This window comes from Pavona decussata, unplaced genomic scaffold, assembly GCF_977016875.1.
Source record: "Pavona decussata unplaced genomic scaffold, jaPavDecu1.1 SCAFFOLD_3, whole genome shotgun sequence".
Taxonomy (NCBI): Eukaryota; Metazoa; Cnidaria; class Anthozoa; order Scleractinia; family Agariciidae; genus Pavona; species Pavona decussata.
The window spans coordinates 312,444-329,253 of NW_028145427.1; the positions used below are offsets into that span (position 1 = coordinate 312,444).

The window sequence follows — 16,810 nt, forward strand, 5'->3', positions numbered from 1 at the left end:
CGGCCACCTCTCTACAACGGCCACATTTTTTTGTCCCGGCGGACAGTCCATACATTAGCTCTTGTTTAAACCTCTCTACAACGGCAACGGCCACTAAAGTGCGTCCCCAACTGCCAAAATAACCTCTCGACAACGGCCAGTACAGTACTTTTTTGTAAGAACCTTTTTTTATAAACTGAAGCAGTAATCAACATTTGCCTTCGGAACATTACGTTTCTGTATCCATTCTAATGATATACGTATTTTGATTGTGTTCCATTTATATGCTGCAGTAAGCATAAATTGTCTACAATAATATAGCGAATGTTGCGAGCCTTCCTCATTTCGTCTTGTTAACATTTTGATTCCAAACATTATTTACGTATTATTGGATTGCCGTTATAGGCTACAGTAAGCATGAACTTGGCACAATAAACATGTTGTACTTCCCGAAAAAAAGGTGTCATATTACACCCCTACCTCCCCATAACGGCCACCTCTCCACAACGGCCACTTTCTTCTGTCCCCAAGGTGGCCGTTGTAGAGAGGTTCAACTGTATTATTCATCTCTGAACCTCAATGAAATTTCTGTTGTTTTATTCTCCCAACCCTCGTAGCCAAGCTAGAATTTTAATGTATATATCTGAAATGGTCTTTTAGGAGGTTGACACTCTAACTTTTAAGTTTTCTACAAAAAGGTGCTATTGTTGAGATCATGGTAAACATGAAGGTCCTTAACATAAAAAAAAACTGCAAGCCCTATCTGCCTCCCAAAGTAACTGCATATAAGTGACATTTGCACTGAGGTATGTAACCGAGGGAATGCTTCCTCAGGGGAGTATCAACTTCCACGGTGCTGTGGGTAAAGCGACCAGTAGGAATTTAACTGAACAGTCCTGTTGACTAAGCATGCCCCTTTGATTAAAATTCATGAGGAAAGTGAAGAGTACTCAAACTGACCTCTTCTTCCTTTTCGATTTTTAAATGATGACGGCACGGGTCAGAAATGGTGTGTTCATCTTCATTTATAATAGCATCACGCACTCTTTTACTCAAGCAAAGAACAAGATCGTGCCTGAAAAATAGAGCTCGTGATCACCACAAAGTAACTTAAAGTACAATGCAGCCAGCAAACCTCCCAACATGCATGGTGTTGTGAGAAGCCACTAGCAAACAACTATTACATGTACAAGTACGTTGTGTAGGATCCACACATGATAACAGTGTGTTGGCAATGACAAAGATAAGCACAGCTTTATGATGAGGATATGTGATGAAGATGGAGCAATGATGATGGTGATGATGATGATGATAATGATGATAATGACCACAAATAACTTTATAACTCATGATATGAAGGACCTTGACAGCATGCTTACAGACTGTCCAGCTATCCCAACTTCATCAAGATTATCCTGATTTTACTTGAAAACTCCAAATAATAATAATAATAATAATAATAATAATAATAATAATGATAATAATAATAATAATAATAACAACAACAACAACAACAACAATAATAATAATAATAATAATAATAATAATAATAATAATAACTTACAATAAATAGGTTCTCAAAAAATGCAGTTTACATGATAATGAAGTCTCAATGCTTTTTACAGTCCTTTTATATAAAAGCCCTAATCTAAAGACATTCTCTCAAAAAGAAAAGATTTAGAACAGTCCACAATGGAACATTTTTTAATGATTAACTTGGTAAATAGTTCCAAACCCTTGGTGTGTTGGCAGAGACAGATCTGTTGCCGTAAGAAGCCATTCTAGTCTTTGGGATAGACAACAATATGCGATTGGCGATTGGATAGAAAAAATACTTATTTTGACATCTGTTAGATGATATTTTCATCAAATTCTCATAATACTTGCTATACAAGAACATCAAACAGAATATACTTAAACTCTGATATCCAGATAGGTAAAGTAATTATTAAAACTTAAGATAACCTTATAGATAATTGTTTAATTGTACCCACATTAATTAAATACTAAGTAATGTGTTTTTAAAATCTCATCTGGAGCTTGGATTTTTTCCCGAGCTGCCATTAATTTTGATGCAAAAGCTTATCATGGTGTCTCTAAAAGCTTCTTAAAAAGATTAAGATTTGCCTTGTTCCTAATTTGTTTTGGAAGCCCATTCCAAATCTTGGGCACCACTACAGCTGCAAATACATGAGAAGGATTGACCCACAATTTTCTTTGCACTGGGAGTCACCCAAGATCACAGTCCACTGATCATTAGTCTTTTTTTTCATCAACCCATTAAGACATACATTGTAGGTTAGGTGAAGACCTGTAACTTAGAAAACTTCCAATAACCCAGGTACCCCAATTTGAAAGCACTTTGTTGTAAAGTTACTCACTTGTTTTTCACATCCTTGCAATATTTTTTGGCATCGTCTCGGCATGCTTTCTTAAATTCAGGAGAGAACTTAAAATCTTTCATTTCGATCTAATGAGAAGAGCAGAAAACACACTTATAAAGACCAGATGTATGTTTGCATAAGTAACACACATACACATAATCATGAATGTTGTGTGGTATTAACACACTGCTACAGAGACTTCCAGCCTGAGTTTAAGGGCACAAAAAGAGAAGGCAACATCCCCCTTTAACACATATAGTTAGTTTATTCTGCAGAAAGGTTGTTGCAAGCTACATGTAGGGGGGTGAACCATCTAACAACAGGGGTGGGAGATCAAAATTTTATTTTATTTTTCAATGAGGGTAATTTCCCGCTAGCTGAGTGGAACAAAATAAGTGGAAAATGTTTTCCTCGCACACCACTGGGTATAGGTCATGTGACCTTAAGGCAGGCAGTAGTTTTTGTTGCATCTGCTATTATTGACCTTTCCATCCACCCACCCTTAGAATTCAGTTTGTATACTGTGTCAGTATGCAATGTACAGACCTTGTATTGTGGATAGTTTTTCCATTTTTATTGTGTGTAAGTTATACACATTTTCTGTTGGTTTTACAATAAGGGTCAGGCTGCAGAGATCGGCTTGGTATGGCTACCAGTGGTGTGTGAGAAGTAGATCTTTATCAGGCAATGTTGCTGGCAAAAATTCACAGAAGTCTTTACCAAATACTGGAAATTGAAAGCCATGACTCTATCTGCCAGTTGGTATGTAAAACACTAAATATACTCCTACAGCTTAAAAGGTTACTGTACATACATGTAAGTTATAAATAATTTTTTAATAAGATTCTTCTCCTACTTACAAGTTGCCAGTGTTCAATGGCTGCATGACACTTCTCATCCATGCCTTGATCATTTTTGTGTTCAACTAAACACGGCAGAACTCCTTCAGTGTTCCCTTGAGCGATAACATCTTCACAGAACTTTGTCACCATGCCGTGGCAGGCACGCACTAACGTGGTGTCAAGTTTGTAATCCTGAAGAAAAGAACGAAAAATTATTGTCCGTATAGTAAACCCATCCCTCTTAGTTGTAACCTGAAAGAAATCCAATGCAGGAAATAAAATCTTGGGACAGGACAGTGTGCCTTATGTCATATGAGAATGTACATGTACAGGCTGTAGGTATAATAATAAGGAAAGATTGCATGTGCAAGGGCAACAAGTTACAAACCTCTCCTTCTTCCTCCGTAAAATTAGAAATGGCACTTTGGCACTTCTCACTTAGTTCGTCAAACTTCTCCTGCAGACACTGTATCTCCTAGAAAAGAAAACAATCAGCCTTGTTAACAAAAAAGCTACATGTAATTGCAGCAAGCCTCACATAGATCTGTATCACGGCAAGTTAAAATTTTAACCCAGACACGGTAATACAAAACAAATGAAAATGATGGAAAGGGAAGCTTAAAATTAATAAAAAGGCCAGGTTTGAGAGTTGTGTCTATTAAATTAGGAAAGACATACAGTGCAGTTTCACAAATTCAGATTTATTGATTTCAAGCAAAATTATCTTTTAACTTTTCTTTTTAAATATACTGTTAATAAAAAAAAGCTATGCTATTACCTCTCCTTTACCAATTTGGTCGTTGCAGTGCTTTCCAAGATCCTCCACACAAGCGATCTGAATTTCAGGCATCAGATGTACATCCACTGCTCTTTGATGCATCACACGTTGAACATGAGCTGCACATTTGTCCGAAACCTATCAGAAATTATGGGAATGTGACAAAATAATAAATATGTTTGTTAATTCAGGCCTTTAATGTGATCTCATGTTAATCCAAATTTATAAATCATTTGAAAGATGGTTATAGTTTTATCTAACAACAAGCTGCTTAAAGGCAGGGACAGTGTTTACCCTGTACTATGAGTAGTATTCATCTGTCATTGAATGTTCAAATTTAACCAAACCCAAGGCCATCACATTAAGCAATCAGAACAGATATAAACAGCACAATGTACTAATCGGAACTCAAAACAAATACCTAACCAGTGCTGTGTGTGAGCAAGTCAGGGCAGAAAGTGGAGTGAGTTATTGCTGACCAATCACAGCATGAAGAAGAGCAAAACCCAAGGAAACATGCAATTACTGTTCACTCAACTGAAAACTGCTCGATAGCTGAAACCACTGCAACACTCAATATTTGTCTCAAAAAAGGCCATCAAAATTTAGAACTGCCTCCTGATGTTAGTGGGCATAACTCTATCGTTATCCATTAGTCTTCAAATACTGACAGATTACACCTTTGGACCTCAATATCAGTGGCAGGGATTATTTAATATGTTGAGAGTGAAACTGAAACCTTTTTTCTCCTAAAGTGCACTTTACTTCAGTCAGAGATCACAAGGGATATTATATCCACAACAAATGCTGTAATGAAAATTACAATCATTATGCTGAATCAATCAGGAATGTCTCTTATTTTCTGTGACCAATGTCTGAGCTTGCCAAACAGCAGTTGAATTTATCAATTTTTAACCACTGTATGATGGCTGATAACTTTACCTCTGGAGGGTGTGCAGTTATGGGAAGCCCAAAATACCAAAACTTGGGGTGTTGAGTAATTAATGACAAAGGTTTATGTTTACATTTTCTCTTAGTTACAGTTAGACCCTTAACCTTGGCAGTTAGTTTTCAATGCCGATGAACTACCGGGGAAAACTAGATTGACCATTTCATGAAATTCTACAAGCCCACCCATGATAGGAAATTGACACTACACAAACAATCAGATACTTTACATGTATATTTTCAGTAAAAGAGTAAACAGTTTCAGTCGACCTTTCAGCAAAATAATGCACACTCAGCCCTTCAAAAAAATCTATAGTTTGCTCTTCCAGTCAATTAAATGACCAATATCTTATTGCACTGCTATCGAAAGATTTCACATCAAAACCACTGAACAAGAAGAATTGGTATGTTAAGCTAGTCCAAACCTTAGTTCGTGTCTCCAGGACAGAATTCCTGTACAAACATGAGATCACTAAACTGATGGGATAGGCATCGTCATCCTCTAATGATGAGGCATGGCAAACAGCTTGGGCATCATTTTTGCAGACTTTCTGTAGTACAGGATCAAGCCTAATACATGATAAATGTTCCATTAATAATTATTTTTAGAAATAAAAATGTGCACGTCATTAGCAAAGACCTTGTAAAGATTGTATTCAAACCACTGAAATGACAAAAAGAACTAAATTTTCACAGTGCTAGAAAAAAACACCATCGAGTTGTAGAGGCTACAGTTGTTCAAAGAGTGGATAACTTTACCCAGCAGACAAAATATATTAGCAGGAGCACATTTTATCTACTACACATAGATAGCTAGTGATTTCTCTGCTGAATAAAGTTACTTGCCCTATGTAACAACTGGAGCAGGCCGCATGAATACAAATTCAACCTGCATGGTCACATCTTAGGATTTCATCTACAGTGTAGACAGACAACACACAAAACGGTAGACCACATTATTTTAACCAAAGCATTCAAAGCTTCATCTCTTGCTGGCCAAAACAGGATCTATGGGATCAATGTAACACTCAAGATTTAGCATTTTTGTGAATGGAGATCTCACAATTTTAAACTTAGTCGAATTTGAATTTTAGCACTCTTTAGCACAATGAAGTTGGCAAGCCTTACAAAGCCCTGTAGTCATATTTCATCCATTTCACATGGCTTCAAGTTTTGAATTTGTGAACCCCACTTCAATTGAAAGGTATTGATTCAAAACAGACATTCATTAGGTGCTTTTTTCTTTTTTCGGTATTCTTACACATGAAAGTTAGTATCAGAATTCTCTCCTCCTAAACTTCTAAAGGTGCACTGGAGGGTGTAAGAAAACAACTTTATCTTCATACTTAAAGTCTCTTGCAATGAAAAATTCCAAGTGCAGCAACTGCTTCTCACACTCTGGTATCATGTTATCAGTGTGAAGGTTCTCCATCAGGCATGATAGGACCCTGTTTGAAATAAATTCAAAATAATTGTCAAAAGCTACCATGGTAGAAATATAATCCTGTTTTCTAAACATCCACAGCAATGATTGACAACCATACTTCCACTGGAAGCCAAAAACTTTGGTTTCCCATAAGGTGCCAAAGGGGTAATCCAATAACACCCCCTGATTCCTAGTTGGCATCGTGTAAGTGACGGCAACAAAAGTTTACTTATTGCAAAATCTGGAACATTTGAGTAGCTATGAAAATGAGGTTGCGTTCAATTGACTGTATTCTGGAATAGGAATAAGCGGAATGGTTGTTAAATTTCTCTTTCTAAGTAATTTGGAAACCCATTTCTGCAAACATTCACCGAGACATGATTTAAGAGCCATTTTGTGCTCCAGTATCTCCTAAAACCTCTTATGAGGGATTTCTTGTCATCGATGTATGTATTCCTATTCCAGAATAGGGTCAATTGAACGCAACCCTAGTTATGTAGTCAAGAAATTTTAAGGGACTCTATTTTTAAAGGCAGTTAGTTTTGCAACATGGCTAAAATTGAGCACCCATTTTTAGTACATGTACATTCTAAGACTTACATGACGTCTCCCTCCTTTTTGCCCTTATCTTTACACACAGTTTGGACAACAGGTTCACATGCAGTGTACAGGGTGTGGTCAATACGGTAATCACTTCCGGCCCCTGTCTCCTCCAGCAGCGTTTCAATCTATAACATGATCAAGCCAGTCAATATCAATATTTATCACCTCTCTCAGTTAGTACATGCAGTATGATTGGTAAATTTTGCGGGCCGTATTTCACTGTACGCCCTGCAAAATATGAAAGTTTCCTTTCCGGCACACCCGATTAACCTGAGAGATCTAATAAATATCTTACTAACATTCAAGATAAATTTCAAAGTGAGAGTGTCAATGAAGAATTTTGAGGGGTCAATAGCTCTAGTTCTCCCCAAATCTTCTTATGTTTACTATTCAATTGATTTTGTTGGTTCAAGATGTAAGCTTTCTCAGGTTTTTTTCACCTAAGACCCCTCTCTTATCTGGAACACTGAATACATGGTATTATCAAAACTGGATCATTGTAAAAAGCAACTCCAGGGATTTCATTGGATTAGCTACCATAGCCTGTGCTGCAGATGGAGATCAACTGCGGGTAAATACCGTCTCCAAATTAGCGGTAATTCACAGACAGTATTTACTGGCAGTTCAAAGGCCCCTAATTGGCTATTGATTGATCAATGAATAGGTACCTTCAGTGGTACAAAATCACCTACATGTGCAGTAATAACACAAGAAAATGTATCCCTTTTGCTTTATATTGGCCATGGATACTTTGACAAGACAATACACCACTTGAAAATTCCCCTCATTTAATTGATACTTACAGCTTTAAAACAGTCTGGCCTTATCTTTTTGTCAGTGCCTTCACTATCCTCAGCAAGTTCCATCAAACAGTCAATAGTCTTTCCTTCCCTTTCCTTCCCTCCTTGACAGTGTTTCTGAATTTCCACATCACACTTTGCAACAATCTCGGGATTGATGGAGTAATCTTCCATCAACTGCTGCCTGAGATCAAACAACTCAGCCTGGCATTTGCCGCTCACTTTTTGATCTGAAGTTGGTGAAGAACAAGAGCAACTGAGTTTTTTTTTTTTTTAAGAAAGACTGGTTATGAAACAAGCAAGATGCAATGGTCAGAACTTCATGTGTATGGAACACAAAAATATGAGCCCTTTGTAGGAATTGAACCTATGACCTCCCAAAAACTGGTCAGATGCACAGCAAGTTACCACTGTGCTGCTGCCAGACTTGTGGTGAGCTACAGTCAAGGAAACAAAATTGGGGCAAATTCACATTTATGATGTTTTACTATGCATGCGACGGAAACAAGGTACATACAAATGAGAACTCTCCATTTCTGAGCCCTAGCCCCCCTCACAATGTTCAACACTGTACTGGGGGAAAGTGTGGCGGATAAAATGCATTATAAAATAATCGATAACAAATCTTCTTCGGCCAGTCACACTTAGTTAGCAGTTTATAGCATACTTTGTAAGATTTGTACAAGGCCCTTAACTGTCCTTGATTGTAGGTCTTTCAATACATTCACCTATGACGCCTGTCTGGCACAGCAACAAAGCTACCACAATAATGATCGCAAAGCAGGCTTGTCATAAGTCTCCCAGTACCTTGAAGGTCAAGGCATCTGACCAGTTTTTTTTAATGTTGTGGGTTCAATTTCCATTTTAAAGGACTGAGATTTGTTCCAAAAGATCATAAAAGTATCATTAAACAAACTAGAAGCATACACCTTATTCCAAAATGGCTACCATTTTAACATTCTTTTGTTGGTATTCAAATTAGCCCTTCTTGCCTCGTTTTTAAGATAAAAAATCAAAAGAATATTTTATCTTGAACGAGGCAAGAAGGGCTAATTTAAATGCAAACAAAAGAATATTAAAATGGTAGCCATTTTGGAATAAGGTTTATAAAAGCACTTGAAAACTAAAGCTGACCAGGTGTACTTGCAAAAAACATTTTTTTTTTAATCTACCATCATGACAAAATTTAAGCATTAACTCATTTACTCCCATAGATAAACCTGGAAATTAGGAATAAAAACACAACATAACTGATAGCCATTACCATCTTGAATAGCTTTCTCCAGACAAATAAGAATGCTTGCCAGGGCTCCGTGTCTTGTGTTTCCCCTTTCACAGTTATATTTTTCCTTGTACTGGTGATAGAACTTTATGCAGTTTTTCATCAGTGGATAGTTGGCCTTGGGAAAAGAAATTAAAACACAGTCCACATGTCAACCTTGAAAGTAACCTTTCTCTCCTATTTTGTCTAGAAGTTGTTTAATTGCTGACAGGCAGTTTGCTAACATCTTAGGTCAGTTCACTAACCATCTTGCATGCATGTGTTATTACTGGCTCCAAGGATTGGGAACTCACCAATTGCAATGATAGTTTAAAGAACAAGAAAGGCAAAAATGTATAAATTATCCTTTTGCAACTGGACCGCTTGGTACATGTAGTTCACCAGGCACGGTTAGCGTGTAAAGAATGAGAAAGGTATATGTTTTAGCGGCCAGGATGTAAGCAAACTGGCTGTCAGTAAAACAACTCATAGGTGAGATGATCAGCTACCTTCTCTAGTCTCACTTTTTGTTTCTTGATCAGACCACCTGCAGTTCATGCACAACTTTACTTTACTTTAACTTGGGAGGGGGAGGGGGGCAATCAACTGGCCTATACTAGACACCAGGCAAATGGCCTATATTAGACTAGAGACCAAACACCCTACTCCATCGGGACCAGACTTGCTATTTTCCAGAAATTTTGTCACTATCACTGTCCAGCCAAAACAAAAAATCTTCTACACGTACATGTACAACAACAACAAAAACACATTTTTTAAGTGTCAATTCCCCCAGAAACCTAGCCTAGACTAAATTATTCAAGCAATTGATCAGTTCCCTGGAAAATGATACCCTATTCTAGAACAAGACTCTCTGGTTTCTATACCCTATCCCAGACTAAACTGCTTGAAAACCATACCCTTCACAGTGGTACATACCCGTATAGCTTATATGTGGAAGTACCCCCACCCCTCCCTGCCAAGGACTTTAACCTCTTATCATGTCTTACCTGAGGATCCTTGGCCTCCAACTTCTGTCTTTCTGTCAACTTATCCCTACACTATAATAGCAACAATGCCGAGAATAAAAAAAACATTCAAAATACATTTTATAGCAGATACTGCAACAAATTAGAATTTAGAACTGCATTTACAACAAACGGCAAACTTGAGATTCCTGTTCACGTTTTCTTGAAAATATGAGTACGCTTTACACAGATGAAAATAATGCAGAATAATAATTACTCTTAACCTTTGATGTTTACACAAAACTACTCAATTTTACTGAGAAAATGAAACAGCGAGTAGCAAACATAGAATAAAATGGCCATTTCTGCAGTTCGCCATTTGCCGTAAACGTAATTCTAAATTGCTATTGTTAAACAAACCTACAGTACGTGCAAAGTGTATACAAATATTTGGATTAGTGGATTCAATCACATTGATTCTTTAACAGGGGCCAGAACACACAATTTAGATCAAATTAATTTTACACAATGCTTTCCATGATCATGTAAAGCACTCTCCTTGCTTTGTGCCTTGCACCAATACCAAGTAAAAAAATAATAAAAGGAAGAGCCTAGGGTGAAGACATGAGACATCTGATGCAGACTGCATTAGCTGGTGGCACAAGTGAACATGTGAATAATTCCAGCCTTCGTACACTTTTTTTAGCCAAAAATTCAAGTTCTTTTCAAGGACTTTCCAGGACCCAACATGTACTGTACTCCGAAAGTTTAAGGACTTTTCTATCAGAGTTTGTATGAAACCAAGGAAAATATTTGTCATGAACCTACTTTCTGAGCAAAGAGGTGGTGCAAGCCTTGAGCAACAAAAGTTATCATTTAAACAGCATTTAATTTAATTTTTCCTTTAGTCCACCATTCATGCATTTGGGATGTTTATATGCTATGAACTAGAGCAGGCTACAACAACATTTGTATCTATACTTTAAAAGCGGTTACTAAAGTAAATTTAACAGTGTTGTGATTTTTAATTTTTTTGCCAGTACTTTTCCAGTATTTTCAAGTATTTTCAAGGCCCCAAAACAAGACACCTACATGTAGGGCCAGTTATTTAAACAGAGTCTAACTTAAGCTGTGGCTTAAGACAATCAATGGGCCTCCAAATCTGTTCATAAGAGGTTTAATTAGTTTTCCAGTCTGGGATGCAAGCCTTCTTATTACTGTAAGCAGCAGACAATGTTTAGATATGATTGTTGGCAAAATTGAAAATGGCTTAGATTGTGGTTGTGTTAAACACCGTCTAAACTGTCTTTTCATAACTGACCCCTAAGTTCAAGGGTTTTCAAGACGCGTATGAACCCCTCCTGTACTTCAATTTTTCAAAATATCAGTATACCTCATCACTCATTGTTTCTTCTCCCTTGTGTTTCTTCAAGCATTTGTACACTCTGCCCTCGCCTGACGGAACCTGTTCACAAAACCTCTCCCTGTCGTCTTTGCAAGCATAGAACAAGGGACGATCAAGATGGTAGTCATCTGATGAAAGTTCAGCAAGTCGGTATATTTGCTTCTGGCACTGCTGGGAGAGTTCTTCTTGATGTTCCTCGAGGCATTCAAGTACTTCATTTTGAGAGTGGACATCCTGCAAAAGGAGCAAACCACATTAATTATCCCAATCATCAAACTAGAATCTAGGCTTTTAATTTCCGCTACATCAGTAACAGACTGAAGTATTTCTCAGCTAGGAAAGCCTTAATACAAATACTGTAGATGTCTGAACAAATAAACATTTCACGGTCTAACACTGTGTAACACGACTTGAATCAACTTTTTGGGTTGGATTCCTGCTTGGGACACCACATTTTTCTTTTCATGTGAGGTCAGTTCCAACCAACAGACAGTTGCCATGCCCCAAGTTAAACTGCCCTCCAAAGATGTTTGCAACATCACATTTTAGAAGGAAAGAAATGCTTTTGAATAAGGTTGTTTGTAAAAAAATTAACCAGTTAAAAAAATAAACCAAAAATTAAACCACAACATATGCACCAGTTGTGTATTTAAATTTAGTTTCCACAAATTGAAGACTGTAATTGACATCCTGTAAACAGTAAATTGTTGGTGTTTTAAGCCCAGAAAACTTTTGCCAATGGGACTCCTTTAAAATCCAGTCTCCAAAATGTTTCTACCAGGTACTTAGTTTTGTCAGAATGTAGATCTGCACGACAGGTGTGTCTCCTGGGCACCTACAGGCAGCTCATGATTTGGCACTATATCTCTTCAATATTACAATGATATTATTATAATCAGTAAATAAATTAATATTATTATGATAATACAATATTTTATGTATTAATGATCATCATCATTTTCTTTTCACTATTTTTAAATCAGTCTTAAGATTTCTTTCCATTCTATTTCAAACACTTCAAGTAATTTACTCAGCCTTGGAATTCGCATTGCAAATTGCATCAAAGGGTATAAAAGAGTTGAATGTGAAGGATTTTCACAACACTGATTTGGACAAAAAGGGAACTCAAGTTTACCTCTTCATCATCCTCCATTGGAATACGACCACAGCTGTATTTATTCACATCTGCAGAACAATCTTCTAAGAAGTTTTCAATCAGACGGTGGTCGCTGAAAAAAATAGCTTGCATCCTAGTCATCATGTGTTTGCAGGAAGGTACTGTTAAATTCTGTCGGTGCTCCAACAAACATGCAATAACCTTTCCTTCACGTTTGCAGTCAGGTAGCTAGAAAGAATTATTGAAAAGGAAAAACAGGTCATTGTACATTTAGCAAGTGCTGGTGTACTTCAGGGCTTTCATTAAGATTTTGCACAGTTGGGTAAGAGGTTAGTGCATAAAATGAATGCTGCACAAGCCTCTGTCAGTCACTAAAAATAATTATAACAACTTCTTAAAATGGCCACTTACCAGATTCAAATCAGTTACGCAAAATCTCTCTGACACTGCTTTTTCAAAGTCTTTATCTTTTGAAAATGTCCGTTTGTATTCCCAAAGCATCTGAAAATAGTAGAATGTTGTGGAATTGTTACTGTTTAAAACTGTACTCAATTAGCAAGTTGTTAGTGATGTGGGGCTAATTTGTCTGTCAGTAACAAAGCATGAGAGTGAGTTGTCTAACTTAACAGGGGGCAGGGATGTAGGGAATCTGGGATGGCACAGTGATGAGAGCACTCGCCTCCCACTGATATAGCTTGGTTTCAATTCCCAGCATTGACGCCATAATGTGGATTGAGTTTGTTGTTGGTTCTCATTCCCACTCTGAGGGTTTTTCTCTCAGGGTTCTCAAGGTTTCCTCCCTCTACAAAAACCAGCTCTTGTAAATTCTAAATCACCTCTGGAGGACCATCCTAATTAAGTTCTAGTAACATAACTGTAGCTTGGTGCTTGATGCTACACTCCCTAAAAGCGCATACACATTGAAAACTAATAACAAACATTTAACAAATCCTGAGCACTCAAAGGAGCAAACTACATTCATTTGACAAATTCTGAATCAGCACATCACAACTGATAAACATGTATTGTTGAAAAAATATTAAGGTGGCCTTAAAAATGATTACAGTAAGTTTGTAGTAACAAGCATGAAATATGGCATCATTTAAGGACCGTTAGCTAAAGATATATGTACATTGTAACCTGTTAAATACAATTTTTCCACTTTAAACTTTTCCAACTTACATGGTGGCATTCTGTGGTCAAATCATCTTCCTGCAAGAATTCACAAGAGTAATAAGCTAAATTATTTATCACAAGCTGTTTGTTGATCTTCAAACTAAAAGTAATTACCAAAGTATGTTTACTACAGTTACTGTTTTATGTTCAAATTATGGTCTCCTGAGTGGACCATCTCAGAGGCATTGATTAAACAATAATATTTACCTTTACTGGCATCATTGCATATATGTTTTTAAGGTTGAGTAATTTACATCTGATACAAAGGAAAATACAAATCAACCTAGGTTGAAATCATTTTAACCTGGGATTCATTTTAACCTACAACATATACACCTTTCATTTAGAGAATCATCCGCTCTAAAAGAATAGGAAAATAAAATTTCATAAACATCATGACAAAAAAAAATATCTCGCTCAATCTTACAACTCATACTTGCTACAGATAGTGCGGTTACCACAGGGCACAGATATTGTCAAATAATCAGACCACATGGTGCAAACTATTGCTAGTTATATAATAATTGTCTTTTAAAATTATGTAATTTTAAAATTTGAATGATTGTATTTACGGTAAATAATAATACCAGTTGGTAGTTGATTATAATCATAATTACTGTACATATGGGTCAAGGGGGCAATGAAGATGAGGGAGTGAATGATTGAGTGATAATAATATAACAACTATTTCATTAATATTACAGTATTATAATGACATACAACAATAACATACAGTATTAACCATATTTTTTCGTAACATACTGTACATCTGACCACATTTAAAAAATCAACATCTACTTAGACATTCCAGAAAAATTGTTGGACGACCGAGAATTTTTTCCCAGCTGTTATATAGTAACTAATCATACATGTACATGTACCTTGGCTTGCTCCTGTAAACAGACAAGAAGAGCAACATTGTTTCCTCTTGGAATTTTAGGACAAAGACGTGCTATATCATCAGCGCATTTGGACTGGTCATCTGCCAATCTCTGACGACCCGCAAATCTGATCTTCTGGGAATCATCTTTTCTCTCATCTTTTCTCTCTTGATGACTTTTAACTTCATTATGGGCTAAAAAGAAACATAGGTATTAATAATGAAGATGAAACCACACAATGTTTTGAATTCAGAAAAGCAATGAAAAAACTTCTTGAACAAAAAGGGAGTAATTTTGTCAAGATTATGCGTAGGCTGGGAAATCTAAATTGTTCCAAATTTAGGTCTGTTTTGTATGCAGACTCATTATCATGTGAAAAACGTTTCGTGGTTTATATCTTTTAACTTGAGGTTCAAGTCAAAGAATAATGTTAACCTATCAAATTATCCTACAAACTAAAACAGTGAAGTGAAGTTTAAATGATTTTGTTTTTTATATCTGTTTGAACCAAAGCAATCTGAAGAAGCAGCCAAGCATTGGGTTTGACAATGGCTCAAAGTCATCAGCTGATTCTTCATATTGAGGCCTTTGACTGAAATGTATGCCTGACATTGGTAGTTATGTCTGAAGCTGGACCTACTAACACTGTTATGAATATGAATATATGAAACATATATTTTGAAGTGCGGATGAAAGATTAAATAGAAGATCCTCGCAGTTAGTACACAACTTAGGCAATTGCAAAAAGAAAGCCTGAAAAGAAAGCCTTTTCGCAATTGCTTAAGTTGTGTACTAACTTTGAGGATCTTTCTTCTATTCCATATTAGTATAAATCTACTACAGTTCTATCACGAATGCAGTTCTCTGATTGGCTACGCTACTCGCTATCTATTCTGTGATAGATAGTGAGTAGCGGTTTTCAACAAAATGGCGGCCGCTTCGTCGCGTTTTCGAAGTGTCTGCAATGAGGATATAATTAATTTACTTGTTTAGTTTTGAACGACTAGTAGATTTATACTAAAACAATTAGATTATTCGCTCTCGAATTTCTATGCATGATAGCTGATTCGGGCTGCGCCCTCATCAGCTATCATGCGATAGAAATCTCGAGCTCATAATCTAATTGTTAAATACTGTTATATACAGCATTTGTTGGGTCAACAATGTTAAGGTTAATTGGCAACCATAATAGATGATGTTTGACCAACATTTTTTTGCTGGATGGATACTGGCGTGATGTTTAATGGTGTTTAGCTGCGCATTCAACATTATTATATACAACAATGCTACATGTATAGATCTATGTTTAGCTGGGACTTAAAAGGCTTCAAGAGAAGGTGTTTTATGCTTAAATTATAAAACTTTGAACCTGTCTTTAATTTTTCTATATCTTATTTAAAACTGACCTTGAAAAACTGACCCCAAATAAATTTAGCACTATAGTTGAAGAATTCATTTTAACTAAAACCTCGTCTACAGGTTCCAACATAAGTTATTAAAAATAGCAATGTTGGGTGCATGGCTTAGCATCATTTAACAGCACTCTGGCATTCATACAACAAAAATGTTGATCAAACATGACATCATCTACATGTAACATGGGGTGCTAAACGAACCAACATTGTTGAACCAATTTTAGAATGTTCAATATAATGGCTTAAAAGAACGATATTGTTAACTGTTTACAACTTTGTATTGGAAAAGTTTCTCTGAGCTGTAACCATCTTTACGGAAAACGATCCTTCCTCCATTGAGCAAAATATATTTACCCTTTATATACATCCATACATTTGGAAAAAGCCAGAAGAAAGAGTATGAAGATGCTGCACGTAGCGTAACGTATTGTTTGCCAACTTTGACGAGTGTAATTGTGGTTGATAAGTTGTTAAATGAAATCAGTGGTCTGTATAAAGTGTTCAACCCCGGCCCCCCAGCGAGAATCACTTTAAAACCAGCGAACATAAAAATAACTATAATTTAAAATTTTGAGCCCAAGTTATTGCACAAGGACAACTGGGTACACGTGTAAATTTGAAAAATAATGAGCGTCACTTTGATGCTCATTCAATGTTGGTTTTCGAAAAGAACGTGAATCTTTCGAATCCATTCAGAGAAAAGAAAGGACGTACTGTATTCTCGGTGAACGCAAAGAACAACGTACATTTAGAAAACCCTTCGGGTGCAAAAATTGCTGGAAATTAAAGAAAGGATAGTTTTGCATATCAATAGATTGACAGGTAAG

The 16,810-nt window shown here is 36.5% G+C and overlaps 1 protein-coding gene and 1 long non-coding RNA gene across 2 annotated transcripts in view; both read right to left on the bottom strand.

Annotated features, from left to right (window-relative positions):
• The window catches only part of LOC146489735 (uncharacterized), a 213,204-nt gene that overhangs the window by 156,452 nt on the left and 39,942 nt on the right, over positions 1-16,810 (bottom strand). The gene's annotated exons all lie outside the window — the stretch shown is intronic.
• The window catches only part of LOC146489742 (Golgi apparatus protein 1-like), a 31,984-nt gene that overhangs the window by 14,567 nt on the left and 607 nt on the right, over positions 1-16,810 (bottom strand). Inside the window, exons 3-18 of the mRNA XM_085092926.1 lie at positions 14,569-14,762; positions 13,694-13,723; positions 12,923-13,012; positions 12,530-12,739; positions 11,383-11,628; positions 10,032-10,082; positions 9,025-9,160; positions 7,764-7,990; positions 6,958-7,085; positions 6,278-6,379; positions 5,357-5,501; positions 3,984-4,121; positions 3,594-3,680; positions 3,224-3,397; positions 2,361-2,449; positions 940-1,054 (exon numbers count right to left, since the gene is read on the bottom strand). Coding sequence (XP_084949052.1) covers positions 940-1,054; positions 2,361-2,449; positions 3,224-3,397; positions 3,594-3,680; positions 3,984-4,121; positions 5,357-5,501; positions 6,278-6,379; positions 6,958-7,085; positions 7,764-7,990; positions 9,025-9,160; positions 10,032-10,082; positions 11,383-11,628; positions 12,530-12,739; positions 12,923-13,012; positions 13,694-13,723; positions 14,569-14,762 — 2,162 coding nt within the window. The remainder of the gene's footprint in view (positions 1-939; positions 1,055-2,360; positions 2,450-3,223; positions 3,398-3,593; positions 3,681-3,983; positions 4,122-5,356; positions 5,502-6,277; positions 6,380-6,957; positions 7,086-7,763; positions 7,991-9,024; positions 9,161-10,031; positions 10,083-11,382; positions 11,629-12,529; positions 12,740-12,922; positions 13,013-13,693; positions 13,724-14,568; positions 14,763-16,810) is intronic.